The following is a 24,712-nucleotide window of genomic DNA, read 5'->3' on the forward strand; positions in this document are numbered from 1 at the left end:
CCAGAGAAATCCCGGTATTTACATTTTTGAGACTCTCAGTCTTGCTCTCTCATTTCATCTGCTTCCTCTTGCTTGTGAAGCCACCTGACTCCGACACTGCAGATCAGAGGGATTTCCAAGGCTGACAGAGAAAAAGGCACTCAAACCCTATTTTGGCAGAAGGTAGCTAGATTCATGGTTCCTCTGTAGGAAGAAGGGAAATGTTCAGCTCTTAATCTGATGCAGCTCTTCTTTATTTCTGCTTGAACATTCTGTCCAAACATTTGAAGATGGTAAGCAAGGCACCCCATTTCATTTCTGTAATGTGGACTCCAGTTGCCTAGTTGCCTGCTTTGGGTGGGACATCCTTTATGGTGTACTTTAGCTTCATTTTTATGACCTGTCCTATGACTGAGCCAGTTTATTATTCCTTTTAAATTAAAAAAAATAATAAATTTTAGTAGATTCAAAGTTCAAAAGGCACAAACGGATATATCAGTAAAAGTCTTCACCTTGTGTCCCAGCCATTCAGTGCCTCCTCCCCCTGCAGTCACCAATTTCTTAATGTAGCTTTGCAAAGATGTCTTGTGCATATTAAGTGTATTTATTTTCTTTCTTTTTTTATACAAATATTAGCATATGAAACATTTTGCCCATTGCTTTTTTTTCCCTTAAAAATATACCTGCAGGGCTTCCCTGGTGGCACAGTGGTTGAGAGTCCGCCTGCCGATGCAGGGGACACGGGTTCGCGCTCCGGTCCGGGAGGATCCCACATGCCGCGGAGTGGCTGGGCCCGTGAGCCATGGCTGCTGAGCCTGCGTGTCCGGAGCCTGTGCTCCGTGGCGGGAGAGGCCACAGCAGTGAGAGATCCGCGTACCGCAAAAAAAAAATCTATATATCTATATACCTGCAGACTTTTGCATGTCAGCACATAAAGAACACTGGCTCTTCCTTTTTTTAATAGCTGCATAGATTCCCTTTGTGTATATATTCCATAATTTAGCCAGTCTCTCATTAATGGTTAAGTTGCTTCTAATCTTGGTGCTGTTCAAATCGTGCCATAACGAATAACCCATGTCGTTTCCACAATAGAAACATTTCTGTAAGATAGATTATTGGAAGTAAAATTGCTGGATCAAAAAGGAATATCCATTGTGATTTTGAGAAGTAATTCAAAAATTGCCGCCTGTGGGGCGTTGTACCAATCTGAGTCAGTTTAGAGTACTCCAAGTAACCTTCTCTAGTCATGGGCAGCAGAATGCCTATTTCTGCTGTTACAGCTTCCCAGCTAAGAGTGAACACGGGATCTGTGGGAAATCACTTTTATAATGCCCATAGAAGCTGACGCCGCCTCAGCCTCCCAGAGCTGAATGAGGGCTGCTGACGAGTGTGTTCTGTTGTTCCTGTCTTGCTCAGGCGCTCCAGGAAGCCCATCGGGTCCTGAAGCCAGGAGGACGGTTTCTCTGTCTGGAGTTCAGCCAAGTAAACAATCCGCTCGTATCCAGGTTGGTATTGTTAACAGGGCTTGATTTTCATCATCTAGCCAAGGGTTTCCCATCCCAAAGTGGAAAGAAAATAGCCAGTAAGCTACAAGCATGAACCTCATAGTTCAGTGTCCCAGAGTCCCTGAGGGACAGTGCCACCTCTGAGGTCTGAATGACAACACCTAGGCCAGAAGGGTCTCAAACCAGTAACCAGAGACTCAAGTGGGCCCACGTATGTATTTTGTTTGACTCATGGTATTTTAAAAATTGACTTAGATGTCCATATTTTAAAATCAGGAAATTTTACATAAAAATCTAGATTTCCAGCTTCACTTGAGAAATCAGATATATGGCAACCCTGGTTAAGCCCATATTCCCACATGGCAATAGTCAGGGCTGAGTAGTAACTGACCTTTCTCCACTTTTCTGGTACTTCCTAACTGTGCCTGTCACCACACCCTCACTACTCCCTAGGCTTCTGCACCTGGCCCACTTCACTTATTTCAGGTACTTGCTTGACCCTTATAGGCATTTGAGTTTATAATCCCAGGCTTAGACCTTCTTGCTTATTAATGGTCACGTTCTAATCTTAATCTTTTGCCTTTTTGTTTAGGCTCTATGATGTATATAGCTTCCAGGTCATTCCTGTCCTGGGAGAGGTCATTGCAGGAGATTGGAAGTCCTATCAATACCTTGTAGAAAGTATCCGACAGTTCCCATCTCAGGTAAAAAACTTCTATAGCTTACAACAAAGGCCCTACAGTTGAAATCCAGGCGATTTTTGCTGTATCCTTCTTTGTGTTTTAGGAGGAGTTCAAGGAGATGATAGAAGATGCAGGTTTTCAGAAGGTGACTTATGAAAATCTAACATCAGGCATTGTAGCCATTCATTCTGGCTTCAAACTGTAACTCCTTTAAGATCCTGGAGTGTGAACCAGTCACATCCTGTCAAAAGGCTGGAGCCGAAGGATAATGTGGTTAGTGAGACCAGCACAACATCTCCTCCTAAGGCTGTGCGCCTTGGACTCATGTTCTGATGTGACCAGTCTCAGAGTGAAAGAAACAAGCTTCTGTCACTTTATTGCAGCTTTCCTTTGGGGCTGCTTCAGGCCTTCTCCCAGAGGTATTTGGTCTGTACTTTTTGCTTAACTCCTACTAATTTTTCTTGGCTCTGTAGTATGTGGTTAAGGAAAACCAGCACTGAAACTCAGTTTTGAAGTGTATCTGTGGCTTCTCTGCCAGTGCTGCCTTCCAGAGGGATAATGAATCATTAGAACCCAATGATGATTTGAACCAGAAAACTTCCTAGCTGTACCCAAGTCCATCTTTCAGCCTAGGACTAAGTCTGGGGCCAAAAGCCAAGGCCCAAATTAGAGGGCTAAGGATCACAACTAGAATTGTGCCCTGAAACACTAAAAGAGTTTACAATTTTCATGAGTTTTGTCATTTTTTTCTTGAGGGAGGTGAAAGAAATACACTTTCATCATTATTCATTCAGTCCTCTTCTACCAAAAGCCACTATTGTGTCCTCAGTGCCTGTCATGAAGGAAACTTGACAAATCCTTGTTGAAGGAATAAATGTACCTGATTTCACGTCTTACAAAGAGAGCTTCTTTGTCAGGATACGTTTGAAGTCAGGATCTTATAGCCAAAAAAAAAAGTTTGATAACTATTTGTCTAGCCAAACCCCCTCCAGTACTCAGAAGAGCTGGACAGAGCTCTTGTCTCCTTAATACAGTCCACTCTTTGATGTTAAAATGAGACCATAAAAAAAAAAAAAATGAGACCATAAATATTTTCAGTGCAGATGAAACTTAAGGGTTTTTTTGGGGGGTGGGGGAGGGTTGGTAAGAAATTGCAGAAATCAACCTGTGAGTTGGCTGGCAGTTGAATTGCAGAGACCTTAGTTCAAGGCTATTTGAAAAGTCTTCAGATATGCTGCCTCTCGCCCCAGCACAGAAGGGGTCATTTACCCCTTCACGTGAGTCACGACCTTCACTCACAAGGTTGTGCCCTTGTCACTGAAAAGCTTCCAGATACAGCACTCTATATACACCTGTCTCAAAGAACAGCACCTAAGAACGATTGATAAAATGCTAAACCTTAGAAAAACTTTTAAGTTTTGTTTTCAGCCAGCTGGCGCCTCTGAAATTAACAAGGAGCAGGCACTAAAAAAACCTTCATAGGTCATCAACCCAGTCCTCGCTCAGTGGCAATGTGATTCTCATATCTGAATCAAGAAAGAAAAGTTAAAAGCTGTCACTTCCTGGCAATAGATATGGGCCTGATGAAATTAGAACTCCCATTGTCCAGCCGTTTGTGGCCTGAAGGCAGCTGGAGACTGGAAGTAGAGCTAAAATCGACAAGATTGATGCAGCTTTGAAAGCCAAACACCTGTTGGGCTTCAAATATAGCCAGGTCACAAAAGAGGAAAAGGAGGTAGAAAAAAGATGTATTACAGGAACATTCTCAGTCTGTTCATATAAATACAAACCTAAACGACTGCAATTGCAGTCCCGTTCCACAGTACCTCCTGCTCCTCTCCTGCAGAAAGCAGGGGAAAAACTTCTCCCACTTGAATTGCCATAATAGTAAAACAATTGTTTGCCCCTCTACCCTGAAACTTTCTCAGTCCTAACATTGATCAACTTCACTAGAACTTTTAAGACCCCAAGTTCTGGTAAAGAAAAACAACCTCCCAAAGATGTTACAGACCTAATATGGCTCTCAAGATGGAATCATCAGTCAATTCAGATCTATCACCCGCTCTGTGTAGCATTAGCCTGGCTGCTCAGACACCCTAATTGTATCTCATAGATCCAAGGTCTAAAACAAAAAGGCTTACCTCATGTGAACACTGAAAACAAAGGGGAACTTAAAAGCCAGGACCTTCCTTGCAGCTTCCCAGGATGGGCGTGGGTTGTCTCAGCCTCTGGAATATTTCCTATCTGCAAAAGCCAAGTCTGCCATATTCGCTTTTATTCATAGAAAAGATTTGTCTTCCTAAAATTGATAGCAGGAAACTTTTAATGAAGTTTACTTATCCAGTTTTAATTGGGTCTTTTAGTGAAAGCTTCAATTCACATGTGGACACAGCTAGTTAAAGCACAGCACAGCAGGCTTATAAGTTTAAATTCCTGCAGACTTTATTAGAATCACATGGAGGGCTGCCTCAAAAGATTTCCCTTTTAAGACCACCTTTAATCTTTAGAATATACTTTGGCCAAGGCAGGGGAGGGGAAATTAGTCTAGAGCCCAACTTTCTTATTAGCTTATTTCCATTTTACAACCATGGAACTACTATACATTCATCACCACTTGAGGCCTAAGGCCCAGAACACTCTATAGCAGTATCTTTTAACAAAATGAGCACTTAAGGAAAGCATCAGATTAGGAATAAGAGTTAATTCAGTAGTTTCTCTGCCATGCATTTCTTAACATGCACTTCTGAGTAGTATTCTTCCATGCATAACAGTAGCAGGATGGGCAAGAATGAAACTGAAGAGCGTTGAATAGGCTAGTCTGTTATATCCCACAGAAACTTCAAGGAATCACCCCCACCAAACTACCCAAGATCAAACAATAGGCCATCTTCAACCCTAGATTATTTGAACAAATCGTTATTAACGCACACTTCTCCAACACATTTATTTCTTTTAAGGAATGGATTTTGAAGAGAAAAAACATGGGACAGAGAGGTATGGAATAGAAAATAAATACAAATGTAAGCTGTTTTGCTAATTGCTTTATAACCACAACAACCTAGTACAGAGAATGCCCTGTACAAAACAACACAATAAAGATCGAGGTGTTCCCTTAGGCAAGGCTGAAGATTTCAGTCTCTGGTGTTTGGAATTTAGGCTGCAGTCCTTGTTTTTGGATGGATCACTGGGTGTGGCACAGTCCATGCTTTTAACCAGATTTGAACAGGAGAATGGCCACTTGGCCCAGGTAGAAGTAGATGAAGTGTTTGGTTTCATGTGTCACATAACTACCGAAGTTCCTCCCCACGATGCAGTGCCAGGTGGGGTTGTATTTCTTGTCAAACTCCTGGGGGAAGGGGAGGAGAAAAAGAACACAGAATTTTAGTGCTAAACCAGAGGTCAGAGTTTGCCTCCTAGATAAGCAGAGCAGAAACAAGGAACGTCAGCATCTGCAAATTCTTAGAATGAAAGAATGTTCCTCAGCTCCAAATCGCCTACATGGTGCATTAATGCAAACATACTTGCAATCTGAGCTAAGCTAGGAATGGGGGCTGGGGAGGTAAAAGTCAGAAAGGGCAACGTCAGAGACAGAGCGCTTTGTTATCATGGCAATTACACCTTCATAACTTCTAGAATATTCTTATTCATTAACAGCAGGTGACATCAGTTCTAGTTTATCCTCTAGTTTTTAAACAGAACTAAACTATCCTCCTATTGTACGACATGCACCTACAAAAGCCAAGAAAATAGTAAATATTTAGCCCAAAATACCCCCACTATAACTCATTTCAGTATTATTGAAACAAAAGACTTCCAAAAGAACAAAGCCTCAATGAGCTTCTAAACCACTGTGGATCAAAATTTAAACGGACAAGACACTTGGCACTCCACTGTCCCTATAAAAAGAATGCTGGAAGCAGAACCTGACAGCTACCTGGGAAAATTTTATCTGTCAATAGCCCTTCTTCCCACATCTATCCTAACAGTGCTAATCTACCACCTGGTCCTCAAGGAGAGCAAACTGCAGTAACAACTTTTCCCTATTTTCCCCACCCCCAGAGGCTCCAGGTTTCACTGGGTAGCTCTAGGCAGGGGCCAACGCTAGTCCTTCTCTATGAAAGTACTACAAGTCTCTGGTGAGTTAGGCAAAATTTGGCTACTATTGTATTGTACACAGCAAGAACGTCTTTTAGATTAAGGGGAATAAAATTCTTACAAACTAGACCAACGCACTGCTGCTGCCTCTGTCAAAAAGGTATTTATTTCTGCTCCATCCGAAGTCTTTCATCTTCTCATTCTCGACTAGAACCCTCCCACGGCTTAGGCTGCCAGCTTCCTTCCCTTCTAGAAAACATAGCTCGAGAAGTTGGCAGGCCTGCCAGCTTTCTACAGACTGCCATTTACCAATCCCCCAACCTAGTACCCAGCCCTCACTACCACCCACTTTCCCTCAACTGCCGACTGACTCCCCACTGAAGGCTGGCAAGATCTCCCTTCGGCCCTGCTGGAAACACCCACGCAGCTACCCCCCTCTCGAGCACCCAGATGGATCCTGGGCGCAGCAATCATGCAGAAGGGGGGGAACCGCTGCTGCCTGATCCTAGAAACCGTTACTAGGTGGCGCTTTCCCCGTGGAGCTGGGTAATTAAAAAAAAAAAAACTTCGAACGCTGAGGGGCCGATCTTCAAGAGAAGCGCAAAATTCATTTGCGTCCTTTTCTGGAAACCTCTACACCCGCGCTACTTTGCGTGCCCCCCAAGTATCTCTGCCATTGCTCGGGGGACGCAGGATCGAGGAGAAGGAACTAAGTTGTGACTCGCCCCAGCTGAGCGCAAACTGCCCGAAACCCCACGCCCGCGCCCTGTCCTCACCTTCTTGATATGGGCCGCAATGTCCTTCTCTATATTATACTTCTCCAATGCCTGAGTAGCACACTCCACCGAGTCCTGTTGCATCTCCTCCGACATATCGGCATTTTTGATCACGGCCTTTCGGTCACACATGGTTACCTGGGGGGGCGAGGCCCGGGCAAAGGGTGAGGAGTTGGGTTATGGGCTGCGCCTGCGAGGCGCCAGCTTCCCCGGCCCGCTCCGCCCGCCCCACGCCACCCCGGGACGACCCCCAACCCCACTTCTCAGGAAGCGCGGGCCGCGCGGACCGAACGGCGGGATAAGTCCGGTAGGGGACGAAGCCAGATAGTGGAACCCCCCCGAGTCTCTCACCAAAGAGCAGGGGCTGGCCGACTGCAACGGTCTCCTGGGGGAGGGGCTGGCGAGGCTCAGACCGGTCGAGACGAACGGTCCCTACTAAAGCCGTGGCGCATCTATGGAGCCCCACGCCACCCGCCGCCGCCTAGTACCTAAGCCCCGCCCTGCTCCCGCCGGCCCCGCCCCCCACCGAACGTCCCTATTGGCTTGACACAGCCCCAGAACTCTCCCATTGGCCCATGGACTCAATGGTTCCCTCAGGATCTTTCTCCTGCATTTTGTTGCAGACCACAATGCACCGCTCTCGGCGTCGGTTGCCCCGGCAATGGGCCGCACGAGATGAGGCCACACACCCCGAAGGCGGTGCTGGGGTGGGGTCGCGAGGACCGCCCAGCGGCTAGAGAGGTGCGAAGGAAGCTTCCGCCCAGGTCAAGAGAAGTGATTCCAAATTTACGGAGGTTGTCCCAGAGTGTGTTCTAGAATAAGTATTGTCTTTGGAAGTTGGGTATCCCACGTCCCTTCCTCCCATCCCAGGTCGGAAGGATTTACCCTTTCTGACTGAGGTAGCCAATCGCTTCACTAGAAGGGTATCTCTTAAGCAGGGCTGGCTTCGTGGGCAAGTGATCCGTGCAGTCGCAGAAGAGGAGCCCCAGGATTTGGTTTAATGCTCTGCTGTCTCATTGTTGAAATTCGTATTTTTTTTTTTAATACAAGGGACGCCACATTTTCATATTGCATTGGGCCATGCAAATTATGCAGCCGGACCTCCTCTGAAATATGGGAGTGCGGGTGTCAGAGGTCCTCAGAAATGGGAGAGGGTTTCCTTATGAATTAAGAGATTATCCCCAAGAGTGGGGTCTCCCTGCTGGGCAATGCAGACCTCATTTAAGGGGGTGGGGAGCCCTCCGGGTGGATTTGGGAGTGCCGATCCCGGTGGTGTGTGTCCAGGGTGGGGCTTCTTGCTCAGATGAGGCAGTCTTTCCTGTGTAGGAGTTTCTTGGTGGGGATTTACCTCTAGGGCGGAGGTGCCCTAATGAATAAAATGGCATCCCTTAGAGGTATTTCCTCTGGTTTAGGGAGACTAACCACTAAGTGGATAAAAAACCAAGGACTTGGGGTGGGGTTGGGGAGCAGGATCAGATCTGGATTTAAATATTTAAATCCTAGCCCTGTCATTTTACTAGCTGTTTGAACCTCAGTTTTCTAATCTGTAAAGGGATTAAATATAAAAGGAAACCACTTCATAGGCATGCTGGGAGTATTAAATAAACTAGTGCATTTGAAGTTCTCAGCACAACTTGTGGCACATAGTAAGGGTTGGAAGAATCTTACCGATGGCTGTCAATTTATGGAACTGTCCGAAGAGTCATGGCAAGGTTTTGAACAACCAACCCTTAAATACCTAAAATGTGTTTTTGAACTTGCATAAACAAGTTATCAGTTTAATCATGTAACCAGAAGCTTTCTGTTTACATTTCTGCCTGTTTCTACTTGACCACCCACTCTCATTAATCCAGAGCCCCTTAGACAATTTGATCAGAGGCACACAATGCCAAAGAGAAACCAGCTGGGAATAATGAGAAACTCCGGTACAACATATGCATATCAATTAAATCAAATTAAGAGACTTTTCCCAGTTTCAGGTTTCCAGTGGTGGGATTATGGGTTGGAGGAGTTAAAGTAGTTCTACACAGAGTCGCTGTTGGGGAAGAAGTTGTATTGGCAACAGGAGTGAGTCTGGGTTAGTGCTTCTACCTGACTTGCTGACTTGGATGCATGATTCAGAACTATGGAATCTAACGATGATGCTAGAACCTGAATCTCTCTTGGGGGCCTTTACTTTTCATGTATATAGTTGTTTTTTTTTTTAACATCTTTATTGGGGTATAATTGCTTTACAATGGTGTGTTAGTTTCTGCTTTATAACCAAGTAAATCAGTTATACATATACATATGTTCCCATATCTCTTCCCTCTTGCATCTCCCTCTCTCCCACCCTCCCTATCCCACCCCTCCAGGTGGTCACAAAGCACCGAGCTGATATCCCTGTGCTATGCGGCTGCTTCCCACTAGCTATCTACCTTACATTTGGTAGTGTATATAGTTTTAAACCCTCTGATCTATGGCTTGGCCAGCTTCTCCTTGTTTGAACAGAAGGAGCTGAGAGTCGTTAAAGGGGATGAGGTCATAAGAACAGCAGCTGTGTATTGAGTGGTTGCCTATCACCAAGTGCTTGGCATTTACTCAGTTGCTCCTCACAACAGCTGTGCCTGGGACCCCTTTCCTCCCATCTCCCTCCTGGCATAACTTCTGCTCATTTAGATTTGAGCTCAGATGCCTCCTTCCCTAAAGAATCATCTCTACTTACCCCCTACCACCACACTTCAGTTACTCTCTACTGAAGTAACTTTTTTATTTCCTCCATTGTACTTGCCTCATTTATTCCTTCAGAATAAATTCACATGAATTATCTCATGTATTTATTTGCTCAGTTATTGTCTATTTGTCCCTGCCTGTCTTCATCACTGCTGCATCTTCATCATCGAATTCAGCATCTGCCACATAGCATGCACTGACTTAGATATGCATTGAATTAAGAATTCCAGGTCTTATATCCCCAGCTTACAGATTAGGAAATTGACTTTCACAAGGTCAAGCTGTTAATAAAGGAAAAAATTCCAGGTCTGGATGACCCTAAAGTCCATTCTCTTAACTTCAATATTACTTTAATACATTTAGCTGAGGAGACAGTGTGCCTTCTTCTTATTAATAACTTTGAAGAAAAGGAGTTTGGGATGGGATGATGTTAAGGTTTTCTAACAAATAAGAGGATTTTGCTCGATAAATGCCTGTAGGTTTTTCTCCATTTGTAGCACCTGCCTTCCTGAGCATCTTCTGTGTTTGCTGCTCATCTCAACCAGCTCTTGACCCTAATTATTTTCTTTAAAAGTGAAGGAAGAGGGACTTCCCTGGTGGTCCAGTGGGTAAGACTCCACGCTCCCAATGCAGGGGGCCTAGGTTTTATACCTGATCGGGGAACTAGGTCCCGCATGCATGCGGCAACCAAGAAGTCCACATGCCACAACGAAGATCCCACACACAGAAACTAAGACCGGGCACAGCATAAATAAATAAATAAATAAATAAATTTTTTTTAAAAAAAGTGGGACTTCCCTGGTGGCGCAGTGGTTAAGAATCCATCTACCAATGCAGGGGACATGGGTTCGATCCCTGGTCTGGGAAGATCCCACATGCCATGGAACAACTAAGCCCCTGCGCCACAACTACTGCGCCCGCGAGCCTAGAGCCCATGCTCCGCAACAAAGAGAAGCCACTGCAATGAGAAGCCCACACACCGCAGCGAAGGGTAGCCCCCACTAGTCGCAACTAGAGAAAGCCTGCGCGCAGCAACGAAGACACAACGCAGCCATAAATAAGTAAATAAATATTTAAAAAGTGAAGTAAGAGCACTATCAAAAACTCATTCTGGGACTTCCCTAGTGGTCCAGTGGTTAAGACTTCGTGTTCCCAGGCTTCCCCGGTGGCGCAGTGGTTAAGAATCCACCTGCCAATGCAGGGAACACAGGTTCGAGCCCTGGTCCAGGAAGATCCCACATGCCGCAGAGCAACTAAGCCCGTGCGACACAACTACTGAGCCTGCGCTCTAGAGCCTGTGAACCATAAGTACTGAGCCCACGTGCCACAACTACTGAAGCCCACATGCCTAGAGCCCATGCTCTGCGACAAGAGAAGCCACTGCAATGAGAAGCCCGTGCACCACAACAAAGAGCAGCCCTTGCTCGCCGCAACTAAAGAAAGCCCGCGTGCAGCAACGAAGACCTAACACAGCCATAAATTAATTAATTAATTAATTAAAATAATAAAGACTTCGTGTTCCTAGTGCAGGGGGCCTGGGTTCGATCCCTGGTCGGGGAACGAGAGCCCACATGCCGCAACTAAAAGATCCCGTGTGCTGCAACTAAAGATCACGCATGCCCCAACAAAGATCCTGCACGCGGCAACTAAGACCTGATGCAGCCAAATAAATAATAAATATTAAAAAAAAAAAAAGAAACTCATGATTTTCTGGCCTGTGTTTAACCCCAAGAGACATTTTGGGGATATTATTTCTAGGAACCAACGGCCTTTTTCATTCTGTTACCACTTATTTTTGCAGAATCATTTCTCACTTCCTATCTGCTTATCGCACAGTGAGGCAGGTAATAAATATCCGCTAGTTGTAAATGAAATGTCTGTTCAGGATTTGGATGCTTGAAATATATACCCAGAGTCAGTTACAGCCCCATCCTCAAGGAGTTTCTAGTCAACAGTAACCTAATCTTTCCAATATCATGGGTTTGGGGGTTTGAAAGGGCTTTAGAAGTACAGGAGCCCAGCAGGTAACATTAATGAGTGAGGTGAGGTAGGTGGTACAATAGGGAGTGGAGGGGACTGTGGCAAATAGAAAAGCCCTTTTTTTAAAAAAAGTATTTATTTATTTTGGGCTGCGTTGGGTCTTCGTTGCTGCACGCAGCCTTCCTCTAGTTGTGGCAAGCCGGGGCTACTCTTCATTGCGGTGTGCGGGCTTCTCATTGTGGTGGCTTCTCTGTTGCAGAGCACGGGCTATAGGCGCGGGCGTCAGTAGTTGTGGCATGTGGGCTCAGTAGTTGTGGCTCACGGGCTCTAGAGTGCAGGCTCAGTAGTTGTGTCGCACAGGCTTAGTTGCTCCATGGCATGTGGGATCTTCCCGGACCAGGGCTTGAACCCGTGTCCCGTGCATTGGCAGGTGGATTCTTAACCATTGCACCACCAGGGAAGTCCCTAGAAAAGCCCTTTAAAAGGTGCCCAGGCAGATGTTGCCATTTGGGATTGTTGACCCAGTGTTGCTAAAATCATCTGATTTTCAAGAGAGACCAGAAATCTGAATTATTTTTATGGGAAATATCATCATTTTAATGTTGGTCACAAATTCATTTCTTAAAACACAGTGCAGTCTAGATATGGCCTATGGGCCTCCAGTTGGCAACCTTTTATTCAGCTGAATACTCTCTTTTTGTAACCAGAAGACAGACTCAAAGAAGTATAATAGAATATATATATATATATATATATATATATATATATATATATATATATATATATATTTGGTCTTTGTCCGAAGATCCAGGCACAGAGCTCTTAAACCCTTGAAATTATTTGAGTTATAAGAGAATCTTTTGTTATCATAATGAGTCTCTATCAACTACACTGGAGTTTAGGTAACGAGGTGACTCTTTGGGGGGAGGGAGGCAAGATGCCTTCAGATATACAGATAGTTTCAGATATCTAGATAGCTGGTCATCAGAGGAAACAACCATATGATTAGAGGGTTGAAACTTTCAGCCCCCTATTCCTACCCATGTCCCCTTCCCCTACCTTCCCCATCTCCTGACCTCCTGGGAGGGGAGGGGAAGGGATTGAGTTCAATCCCCAGTGGCCATGCCCATGTAACAAATACTCCATAACAACTCCAAAACTATAAAGTGCTGTGCAGGTGGTGCACCCTGAGAGGACACTGAAACTCTGCATCCCCCCACCCCCCAATACCTTTTGCCTTATGCATCTCCTCTATTTGGCTGTTCCTGAGTTGCATCCTTTATAATAAATCTGTAATAGTAAGTAGAGTACTTTTCTAAGTTCTGTGAGTCATTCTAGAGAATTATCAAGCCTGAAGAAGTGGTTGTGGGAACCCAAATTTATGGTCAGTTGGGCATGGTGAGGGTAACGTGGGCACCCCATTTGCAGTCTTGTGGGTCTGTGCCTTTAGCCTGTGGGTCTGTGCTAACTCTGGGAGTCAGCGTCAGAACTGAATTGTTGGACACCCAGTGGATGTTGGAGAACGGATGTGGAAAAATAAGTATTTGGTGTTAGAAAAACAAACAAACACAGTATCAGAAGTGATGTCATGGAATTCCCTGGTGGTCTAGTGGTTAGGATTCCGAGCTCTCACTGCCGAGGGCATGGGTTCAATCCCTAGTTGGGGAACTAAGATTCTGCAAGCCGTGCGGCTATGGAACCAGATTTCTAAGATCCTGGTCTGTTTGACTCCAAATCTACTGCTCTTTCCATCACCTCAGACAAGTTGGCTTTACCCTTGGGTGCTGGGGATTTCACACTTTCTGGGCGTGAATGGATCATGGCCTATGCTTGCTACTTGGCACATGGTGTTTGCTGAATAAATGAATGGGTATGGCACCAAAATGCTTGCACTTAGATCTGCATGAGGACAGTATCTGGTGTAGTTTTGATTGGCAGCAGGGAGGGTTCAGCTCATCATAGGCACTAGGGGAATTCCATGGGAAGGTAAGAAAGTGGAGACTCAACAGCATTTTTGGTTGGTCAGAACCATGCCATCAACGTAGAGAGCCCCAAAATAAGTCATTTCCAGGGTCCTCTGGAAATTCAGATGACGCTAAAGTAAACCCACCATGACTCCACCAAGGAGAAACCCCAGAGACATTTCCCAAATCGTCCTCATGGTTTTTGCCATACCTGCACCCTACCTCTACTATTATTTCTTCAATATTTTTCTTCAATTAAACTCCCTATTTTTAATAAGCATTTTTAAAAGGCAAATTTATATTATTACCTAAACAGAAAACTAGTCTCATTTATCATAAATAGAAGGTAACCATAAAATATAAACAAATATTATAATATAAAATGTTTTGCCCTCATATTGCTAAACTGATCTGGGACCCCGCCAGTGATATGTGTCCCACACTTGGGAAACGCTGCCCTAGCGGAGGGCTCTTAAAGGGGGTCCGGTGGATGGATTGCGAAGGTTTTACAAGTCCCCAGGAATTATGCACAAGATGTGTGTTGTGCTCACAGGCATTTTTCCAGGGAGAGGATCTATACCTTTCATCAGAGGCACAGAGGGATTCAGAACCCAAGGAGGATAAAGAACAATTGCTCTAGGATAACCTATACTCTCGGAATGAATGCAAGATTCCCTCACCAGGTCCCACTGAATTGGCCCATCAATTGGGTTCTGTAGCATCACATGTCTGGGCAACTCACTATATTCCACTCCTAGCTGCTAAGTTTTCTTGAGAACCCTTCTGAGCCTGAAAACATGTATTTTCTATTCTTATTACTGGAAATCATCATGAGAGGGAGGCAAAGCTTCTGAAATCATAGGCTTTGGAGACAGACTTGGGAAAAACCTAAGTTGTGTGCCCTCCTACGAGTTAGCCTCTCAGAGGTACAGGTTCCTGATTTTTAAATGGAGATAATACCTTCATTGTAGGGTGGTGGCAAGGTTTATATTAAATAATGCATCTAAAGACCTAGCCAGGGACTTCCCTGGTGGTCCAGTGGTTAAGACTCCATGCTTCCACTGCAGGGGGTACGGGTTCGATCCCTGGTCGGGGAACTAAGATCCTGCATGCCGCGTGGTGCAGCCCAAAAAAAAAAAAAAAAAAGACCTAGCCAAGGTCCAAAAGATGGTAGCTACTGCTGTTATGTACTGAGAACTTACTATGTGCTAAGCATTTGGGACACATTATCTCCTTGACTTCTCACAACTCTATAAGGTGGATGTTAAGAGCTGTTGATCTCTCCATTACATAGATGAGGAAAAATTAGGTGCGGAGAGGTGAGGTGCCTTGCCTAAAGTCACAATGCTAGGAATGACAAGGCTGGAATTTGAACCCTGCTCTGTCTGACTGTACAGACTTACGTGGTCGATGAAACCTCTGAGCTGCCTCACCTCCCCAGACAAAGGGAGATGATGTGTGTCCCCGGAGACTCTCAGCATCCGTGGCTCCTGGTGGGAGCTCCCTAAATATATGTTGGATGGATGGATAGATGAATGGATGGATAGATGGACTGAAGAAAGAATGGATTTTTCAAACTAATTCAGAGTTGTTTTCTCTCAAATTTGACCCCAGATTTGTCCTTGACTGTCTTGATCTTCCCTGAACAAATTCTTTGCACTTTAGCCATCATACTTTCCCAAGGCCCTCAGAAAGCCCTTTGGATTTGTTCACAAGCACACTGAGGGATTTCTTGCAGGGATTGGAGGTCCCAAAACAAGACAGAAAAAGCCACAGCCTGCACCCTGCCACTGGCCCAGGACTGCACTGTTCCCAGCCCTGTCCAGCAATCACTTTCCAAGATTTTCTGGGACCTCAAGCACTTTCTTGGACCATGAGTTCTGTCACCAACCTAGCAGCTCCAGCCCTCCCTTACCTGAAAGGAAGTGTGAGGAATGTGACCTTGCAGTCCCCAGGGTTGATTCAAGAACTCCTGTACAGAAAGGAGAGGCTCAGTGGGAGAGTGTGCAAGGCCTAGGTCTGAATCTAGAAGCTTTCTTCCCATGGAGAAGGGCTGGCACTAGCCTGGGGCTGGCAGGGGAACTGAGTTGTGGAGCCAAGAACTGTACTGCAGTGCAGGGAGAGTGAGGCCAGACAGACTGGGACAACTCAGGGAAGAAAAAGCTTCCCTCTGGCCCATAGCCAAGCTTCGCCTGAATGGACAGATACCTCCAAAGCCTGATTGCTCAACCCCCTGTCCGGGGTGCAGCAGATAAATTCAGGCACGTCCAGAGAGGCCTAGTGGGCCCCCCTCAGCTCCCAATCAGTAAGCAGAAAACCCAGAGAAGAGGCTAAAAGCACAGACTTTGAAGCCAGGTGGACCTGGGTGTGCAGCCTTACCCTGCCCCTACTAAGGTGTCTGAACTTAGGTAAGTGACTCTACCTCTCTGAGCCTCAGTTTCCTCACCTGTAGAATGGGGATTGTAATAGTCCTTGTTTCTCAAGGACAATTTGGAGATTGAGATGGTGCATATAAAGTAGGTGGTATAGGACTTGGCACATGGCAAAGGTCAATGATGCTGGCTACCAATTATCATTAATGGTACCCTAAACCAGGATTCTTCAACCTCAGAACCAACATTTTGGACCAGAAAGTTTTCTGCTGGGGGACTGTTCTGTGCATTGAACGATGTTTAACAGCATCCCTAGCCTCTACCCACTGGATGCCAATTGCACCGCACACCCAGTTATTAACCAAAAATGTCTCCAGACAGGGAATTCCCTAGCAGTCCAGTGGTTAGGACTCTGTACTTTCACTGCGGAGGGCCCGGGCTCAATCACTGGTCAGGGAACTTAGAGCCCACAGCCAAAGATAAATAAATAAATAAGAGTCTGCAGACAGTGTCAAATGTCCGCTGGAGGGTGAAATTGCCCCCTAGTTGAGAACCAGTGCCCTAAATAAATCTAGGATGGGACTTCCCTGGCAGTCCATTGGTTAGGACTCAGCGGTCTCACTGCTGAGGACGCGGGTTCAATCCCTAGTCGAGGGATTAAGATCCTACAAACCAAGCGGTGTGGCCAAAAAAAAAAATAATAATAATCTAGGATGACTCTGAATGCCACAGATCCCAGACTCACAGCCCTGTGTAAGGACCACAGGGCAGGCAGGCTTACTTACAGACAAAGGGATGGGATGTCCAACAATTACAGAACAAGTTCCCTCCTGCATAGACTAGGAGGCAGGACTGGAGTCTGCTCTAGGAGCCCCCTCTGACTCACTAGGTGACCTTGCTGTCACTCTTTAATTATATGCAAAGTGGCCCCAAGTTAAATCTCAATTATTCTAGGGCCCCAGACAAAGGAACAAGCAGTTGGTATCTGATTTCCGGCATCTCCACTCTTACGCACTGACTGGAAGAAAACCTGACTCTCCAGAACTCAAGAGTTCATTCAGACCTTCATTCATGATTGCTGAGAGAGAACCAGATGTCAGTCACTGTTCTGCGTGCTGGGGATTGTGACATTACAATTTATGATAAGAAATATATATTATAAACATATTTTTATATATATATATATATCTTGTTATATATAAATATAACACGAGCAATGGGATCATCTTTTGTTATAACATTCGGTCTCTTGTCCTCAGTTCCTGAAATCACTTCAGAGCTATAAAGGTGAAATGAGTGTTTTGTTATTCATAACAAGCCCCTTCCCACCACAACTGGGTTTCTGCTGATGAGCTGACTTTTGGAAAGCACCTAAGGTGGGGCTGGTTGTCAGTGGAGCCAACCATGAGATTAAAGGCTTAGAACTTTCAGTCCCACCCCTGGCCCCTGAGGTGGGAAGAGGGGCTGGAGAGTGAGTTCAATTACCAATGACCAATGATTTAATCAACCATGCCTATGTAATAAAGCCTCCATAAAAACCCAAAAGGACGGTGTTCAGAGAGCTTCCAGGTTGGTAAACACATGGAGGTTCAGGAAGGGTGGTGCGCGGCAGAAGACATGGAAGCCCCCCACCCTTTCCCCATACCTTGTGTCTCTACCATCTGGCTATTCCTGAGTTACAGCCTTTCATAATAAACCAGTGATTTAAAGCAATTATACTCCAATAAAGATGTTTAAAACAAACAAGCAAACAAACAAACAGTGATTTAGTAAGTAAAATGTTTCTCTGAGTTCTGTGAGCTGCTCTAGCAAATTAATTGAACTCAAGGAGGGGGTCGTGGGCACCTCTGACTTATAGTCAGTTGGTCAAAAGTACAGGTAACAACCTGGGCTTGGAACTGGCTTCTGAAGTTGGGGGAGGGGGCAGTCTTGTAGGACTGAACCCTTGACAGTGGAATCTGATGTCATCTCCAGGTAGATGGTATCAGAACTGAGTTGAATTGTAGGACACCCAGCTGGTGTCCAGAGAATTGCTTGTTGGTGTGAGGGAAACTCCATTGTGATTGGTGATCAGAGCCCTATTAGGGATCCACAAGAGAACAAAACTGGCAAAATCCCTTCTTCATGGGACTTACACTCTAACAAGAGAATAAAGATAATAAGCAAGCAAAAATATGTCTGACCCTGCTAAGTTCAATGGATAAAAATAGACTAAGGGAACCAAAGGGGACAGAGTGAGAGATCTTGTCTTAAATAGAGGTTTCCAGGCAGGTCTCTCTGAGAAGGTGCCATTTGAGCCAAGACTTGATGACCTGGCTATTGGGTGGAGGATAGAGTGTGGGGAAGCCAGTGGGAGCAGAGAGGCCAGGAAGAGGCTACTGCAACAGTCCAGGTGAGAGGTGATGGTGGCTTGGACCAGGACAGTAACAGCAAAGGTAGGATGAGAGGCGGTTGGATTCTGGATATATTCTGGAGGTGGAGCTGACAGATTTGCTGATTAATTGAATGCGGGGTGTGGGGGAAAGAGAGGAGTTAAGTATGACTCCAAGAATTGTGGCCTGAACAATGAGAAGAATGGATTGAGATAGGGAAGGCTGGCCAAAAGAGAAACAAAAAGTTGTTTTGGCTATGTTAGTTTGAGATGCCTATTAGACATTCCAAGTGGAAATGTCAAATATGCAGTTGGATATATGAGTTCTGGGAAGAGGTCCAGGTTAGACCTATAATTTGGGGAGTCATCAGATTACAGATGACACTTAAAGCCATGGGGCTTGATGAGATCACCACCAATGCGAGGAGTACGTGCAGATATAAGAGGTAATGCTTATTCAGCTAGCAGCATTCTCTGAGCTTTCACTGTGCGCCAGGCCCCGAGCTAGGTGCTGGGTACAGAGATGTACCTCCCTCAGCACCTGCCAAGAGAAGCTCCATTACTTATTTAATTTTTTCTTGCCTAAGTGCTTTGGCCAATTAGAGGATAAACACTGAGAGTTCCTGCCCTGTGTCTTAGTCACTTGTTCATTATTTCAAGAGATACTTATTGAGCACCTACTTGGTACAAGGCCCGCATCTAGGCACTCGGGACATGAAAGGGAGAAACTCAGACCTGGCTCCTGTCCTCATGGAGTTTACATTTTGTGTGTAGAGGAAGTGGACACTGAATGAGATGCACATGGTATTTTGTTGTAGGAGCCTGAACAGACTAAGACACTTCCCATTCACTCTCCAGTCCATTCCACCAAAACAGCTTATCAAGGTTACCAGTGACCACCACGCTGCTAAATCCAGTGGCCAGTTCTCAGCGTCCTTCATTGATGTACTTGTCACAGTTGCTCTCCTCCTCTCTGAAGCTCATTCTTCGCTTGGCTTCCAGTATCCCCAGGACTCTCCCTCTTCTCCCGGCTCACTGGCTGCTCCTCCTCAGCTTCATCTACTTGCTCCACCTCTTCTCCCTGGCCTCTACAGGAAGAAGTGTTCCGGGCCTCAGTCTTTGGACCACTTCTCATAGTTTCCATTTTCAAGGCTTTGAATAACACCTCCATGCTCATGACTCCTGTCTTAGTCTGTTCAGGACGCTGTTACAGAATATTATATAGACTGGGTGGCTTATAAACAATAGACATTTAGTTCTCACAGTTCTGGAGACTGGAAGTCCAAGATCAGAGTGCCAGCATGGGCAGGTTCAGGTGAGGGCCCACTTCCTGGTTCATAGATGGCCACCTTCTCTCTGTGTCCTCACATGGTAGAGGGGGTGAGGGAGCTCTCTGAGGCCTCTTCTATAAGGACCCTAATCCTATTCATGACCTAATTATCTCCCCAAAGCCTCACCTCTTAATACGATCACATTGGTGGTTAGGTTCCAACATATGAATTTTGGGGGATAAACAGTCTATAGGAACCCCAAATTTATAGTCAGCCTGGAAGAAGTGTGGGTAGACTGGTAACCCCATTTTCAGCTGGCATCTGAACTGAGGGTAAGTCTTATGGGACTAAGCCCTTAACCTGTGGGGGTCTGCACTAACTCTGGGTAGTTGTGAATTGTTGGACACAGAGCTGGCGTTGGAAAATTGGAGAACTGGTGTGGAAAAACGACACATTTGGTGTCAGAGGTGGTGTCAAAAAAAGACACTGCAGGTATTCCCTGGGTATCAGCACAGTGTTACAGACTTAGATTTCAAGAAATATAAAAATTATAAGCCACAAATAAGAGAAAAGAAGAAAAAAGATGTGAATAAATAGAAAGTGATACCAAACTTCTGGGTGGGAGGGCCAAATACAGCAAGAATGGAAAAATTTTCCCCATGTAAATTTATAGATATAACACCATTCCAATGAAAAAAACTAGAAGATGCCATATAGAACTTGATAAAAAGATTCTAGAATGTGCTTAGACAAATCAACTGGCAAAAATACTGAGGGAATGAAAGGAGCAGTAGGGGACACCTAGGCCTTTCCAAGGTACAAAGTGGGAGGAAAGCTCTAGGCTGGGGTCACACAGGTCTTGGCATCACTGAACACCAACTTACTAAGTCACGGACATGAAGGCCAAGGAGGGTTTGGTCAGGCTAGAGACTGGGGAGGCAGAGGTGGAGAAATCAATGTTCCAAGGAGAAGAACTAGCCCCTGCAACACTTGGTACAGGCTTTCAGACACAGCAGATCCTGGAGAAGTTGGCAATCTGGGAGTAATGGGAGATGAGGGAGAGACTGGTGGAGGCGAATCACAAAGGCCAAGATAAAGGGGTGCAGATGGGGTTCTCTCTGGGAGGCAGACACTGTCCCCTCCACCTCTGGCACCCTAGCATCTAGCACAGTGCCAACAGTAGGCATTCCATAAATAACTTGCACATCTTTTCATAACTACGTATAGGGACTTGCTCTTTTTCACATCTGCATGGTATTCAGAACTGCACGTTTCCCATGTAGCAAGTCCCCTCTGGGTGGACCTTAAGGGTGCTTCCAATTCCTTAGGGAATTATAGTTATTAATAAACATCCTAGCATTTTGAATACAGCACCCCCTGCGGCCCTTCTTACTCAGGCCCAGGAGGGATCGCTGGATTTCTGCTTGGTTCTCTTCTGCTTTCCCTCTGGCTTCCAAACAAGTACTCTTTTGCTTTGCACAGCTCCCCTAGGAGACTGTGAGACTATATTCCCCTCAGGCTCTCCCCTCCCTCCAGCCTATCTCATCCCCTTTACAATCATCCTAGTCAGGGATATACAATAAACATTTGTATGAGCAGCTGAAATACTTAGGATTTACATGTATAATCTAACCCAGCCAGGCTCTGATTTACATTAGGGCTTCTCACCCTAAATCACTGGCGGCTGTAGAGTGAGAAAGAAAGAACACTCCTCAGCCCCACCTAACTGTGCTGAGCTTCCCCAAAGCGACAGAAGTCGTCCCAGCTTTCTTTGCACATGCTTTTCCTTCTGCCTGGAATGCTTTTCTTCTCTCCTCAGGTACCTGGTTAACACCAGCTGGTACATCAGGTCTCACTCAGCTCAGAAGCCACTCCCTCCAGGAAGTCTTCCCTGAACACCCCATTCAGCTCTGGGTTAAGAGCTGCAGGAGCACCCATTGCCATTGTCCCTTTGTCTGTCAACAGTGGTCTTTTTTTTTTTAACAGTGGGGGTCTTGATAACTCTTGTGTCCCTGGCGCCCAGCACAGAGCCAGGCTATTCTGCGGCTCAGTAAATACCCGGTGGAATGAATGAACAAATGTCAAGTGGGCAAGGAGTGGGGAAAACCACCAAAGTCCCAGATGCCACATACACAAGCCTGGGCTTTTAGAGCTGGGGTCAGAGTGTTCCATGAGGGAAAAAACCCTAGTCTCCTGCAGGCACTGTCAAGGAATGTGCCATGACAAGAAAAACTGGCAGCCCACGAGAAGGAGGGAATAACAAAAGAAACTGGTCCCCAGCTGCCTAGCTCCAGGGAACGTTTGTCAATGTGACATTCACAGAAGCCCTGCACATGTGCTGGCTGAGGGGGAGAGCCAGCCTCAGCCAGACAGAAGGAAATTTAGCTACTGTGCACATGTTAGCACAGGGGGAGGTACAGCTTGGAAGGTTGGGGTTTTTTTTTGTTTTTGTTTTGTTTTTTACTTTTATAAAATCTGCAGGTACTTTCCACATTTGTTTTTACCTTTAATGAATATGTTTACTTTTGAGATGCTGTTACCTAATTATATCGATGCAGTTCATTAAAAATCTGCTTAGTACAAGATTGAGTACAAAGCTTTAGGATTCTATTAAATCAGTGCCTCATCTTGCTGCATCAAAAAACATTATCAGCACTGTTGTTAATCTTTTCACACCCCTTCCACCCTTGCTTGTGCTTCTGGTTCGCTGTGCCATAAAATAAGTTTCCAAGGTATGTGACAGAGTGGAAGATGTTTAGGGAAAAGTTTTGGGTAGAGGGTAAGGAACTTAGGGCTTAGAAAATAAAACTTGGTGAAACTGAGAAGACCATTTGTCATTTTGTACTTCAGCTCCCTTTTTCTGGAGCTAGGGCAACTCTTCTTTAAGTACTAGTTAAAAAATTAACAGGTGTTTATTAAACACTTACTATGTGCCAACACAACAGGGCTATAAAGGGATTGGCCCTACTGGTTCTTAACTTTTCTGGGGGGTAGTTTTTTTGGGGGGGTATAGTTTTACAGACCTTTGAAAATGATGAACTGCACTGTCCTGTATGGTAGCCACTAGCCACATTTGGCTATTAAAATCAAAATTAATTGAAGTTAAATACAATTAAAAGTTCGGTTTCTCAGCTGTAGCAGCCACGTTTCAAGTGCTTAAGAGCTACATGTAGCCACATGGGGTTACCATATTGCACTCAGATAGAGAACGTTTCTATCATCATGCAAATTCTATTGGATAGCACTGCGTGAATATTCTTCCAGAATCAAGACTATCCTGCTCACGTGCAATATTTTGCATCCAACTTTACAACTTTCACAACTGGGCGGGGTCGTGGGGGGGTTGGGAGGGGAGGCAGTGCTTCACTGACCCCTGCAGCCCATGGATCCGAGAAAAAGCAGCCCTGACATTGACAAGCTATTTGAGGCCTCCATCTCAGAATACAGCAAGTTGGCAAAAATGAAGCAATGAGGCTGCTACAGATTCAGCACGCTTACTGCTTTAGATGTACCTCATATGAAACCAGACCCTCGTGTTCCTACTTGTCTGGCCACATTCAAAGAAACATCAGGGCTTCCCTGGTGGCGCAGTGGTTGAGAGTCCGCCTGCCGATGCAGGGGACGCAGGTTTGTGCCCTGGTCCGGGAAGATTCCACATGCCGCGGAGCGGCTGGGCCCGTGAGTCATGGCCGCTGAGCCTGCACGTCCGGAGCCTGTGCTCCGCAACGGGAGAGGCCACAGCAGTGAGAGGCCCACGTACTGCAAAAAAAAACACAAAAAACCCAAAGAAACATCAGTTCATTACCCCAAAATAATTGAAAATGTTACCGATTTTCTGCAGTCTCTTAAGAAAACACCAAATAGTCACAATGTACTGCAACTCTTCTTGAATTATCTTTCCCATCTTTCTCCTCTTCTCATCCACCTACACATGGCACTTGCTTCCCTAAAGCTCTCTGCACCCCCTTCCATACTCTCTCCAGATCTCCTAGTTCTGCTGCTGCTTGTCCCCTTCCTCTCCTGCACAGCTCAGTTCTTAATTATGTAGCTCTCCAGAATGTTTCATTTTACTCTATAGCACAAATAAAGTGGCAAAGAATGACAGAAAGCTCCTAGGGTACAGTGGCCAGAAACACATTCCACAGCGACCCAGCCCAAGCCTTCTCTGCCAGCCTGGACCAGTTTCTCTGAGATGACTCATTTTCCCACTGATGGTTTACTCCCCCATCACTTCCTCTTCTGCCCACTGCTCCCAAGGGCCAAGGTCTGGGAGAAGCTCATGACTGAGGCTGGCAGAGAAGAAAACATTTTGCTTGGATGCCAGAGGGGACTGATGTCATAGGGAAAGGGAGGAAACCAGATGGGCAGGTTTGTAGAATGTTTTATCCCCAGTGTTGCTTTATTATTATTTTTTACTGGGCACTGCCCTACTCCCTAGTAGGGAGTAAACGGCTTGCTGTGGGAAATGCATTAACTCTTCACAGTCTGCCAAGGCCAAAGGTTTCTTTTCAATGTGAAGACAATCCCACTGGTGCCATTCTTATCATCATATTAGGAATGATGAACTTTATTGAGCTCCCATACAGCTTAAGTGAAAGCCCCGCCCTGTGGGAAGGGCAGGCCTATCCCATGTATCAGAGGACTCCAATGTCCATCCACCATCACCTGGTCATGCACCTGGAATTCTGTTCTTGGAGAGGGCACGTAGAGCGTAGAGTCATCACACTTCTTATCCTTCCTTCTTACCTCCTTCACACGTATCTGAACTCATCGTTGTTCATCCTCTTGCAGATCAGTTCCTTCTGCTTTATTCCCTGTCTCAGAATGATACCACTGCCTAGCCAGTACCCCAAGCCAGAAACCTGGCAGTCAACCTGGACTCCTCCTCCTTCCTCAGCTCCCACGACCAATCTATCTCCAAGTCCTATGATTTTTGTCCTTGGAATATCTCATCTCCTTAGCATCTATCTCTATCACCTTACATCAGACCACTGGCATCTCTTG

At 45.5% G+C, this 24,712-nt stretch overlaps 2 protein-coding genes across 5 annotated transcripts in view; one reads left to right on the plus strand and one right to left on the minus strand.

Annotated features, from left to right (window-relative positions):
* COQ5 (coenzyme Q5, methyltransferase) overlaps positions 1 to 6,384 on the plus strand; it is a 19,741-nt gene extending 13,357 nt beyond the window's left edge. The window contains exons 5-7 of the mRNA XM_030860554.3: positions 1,396 to 1,484; positions 2,077 to 2,188; positions 2,271 to 6,384. Of these exons, the coding sequence (XP_030716414.1) occupies positions 1,396 to 1,484; positions 2,077 to 2,188; positions 2,271 to 2,372 (303 nt within the window). The 3' untranslated portion in view covers positions 2,373 to 6,384. The remainder of the gene's footprint in view (positions 1 to 1,395; positions 1,485 to 2,076; positions 2,189 to 2,270) is intronic.
* The window catches only part of DYNLL1 (dynein light chain LC8-type 1), a 23,876-nt gene continuing 3,755 nt past the window's right edge, over positions 4,592 to 24,712 (minus strand). For 3 of the 4 annotated variants that reach the window (XM_060310738.2, XM_060310737.2, XM_060310739.1), the window contains exons 2-3: positions 7,039 to 7,176; positions 4,592 to 5,513 (exon numbers count right to left, since the gene is read on the minus strand). In XM_060310738.2, coding sequence (XP_060166721.1) covers positions 5,376 to 5,513; positions 7,039 to 7,170 — 270 coding nt within the window. In that variant the 5' untranslated portion in view covers positions 7,171 to 7,176 and the 3' untranslated portion in view covers positions 4,592 to 5,375. Of the gene's footprint in view, positions 5,514 to 7,038; positions 7,177 to 7,389; positions 7,536 to 24,712 lie in introns of those variants that run through there. The other variant, XM_030860555.2, reaches the window with a different exon arrangement.

The sequence above is a fragment of the Globicephala melas genome, chromosome 13 (assembly GCF_963455315.2).
Source record: "Globicephala melas chromosome 13, mGloMel1.2, whole genome shotgun sequence".
Taxonomy (NCBI): domain Eukaryota; kingdom Metazoa; phylum Chordata; class Mammalia; order Artiodactyla; family Delphinidae; genus Globicephala; species Globicephala melas.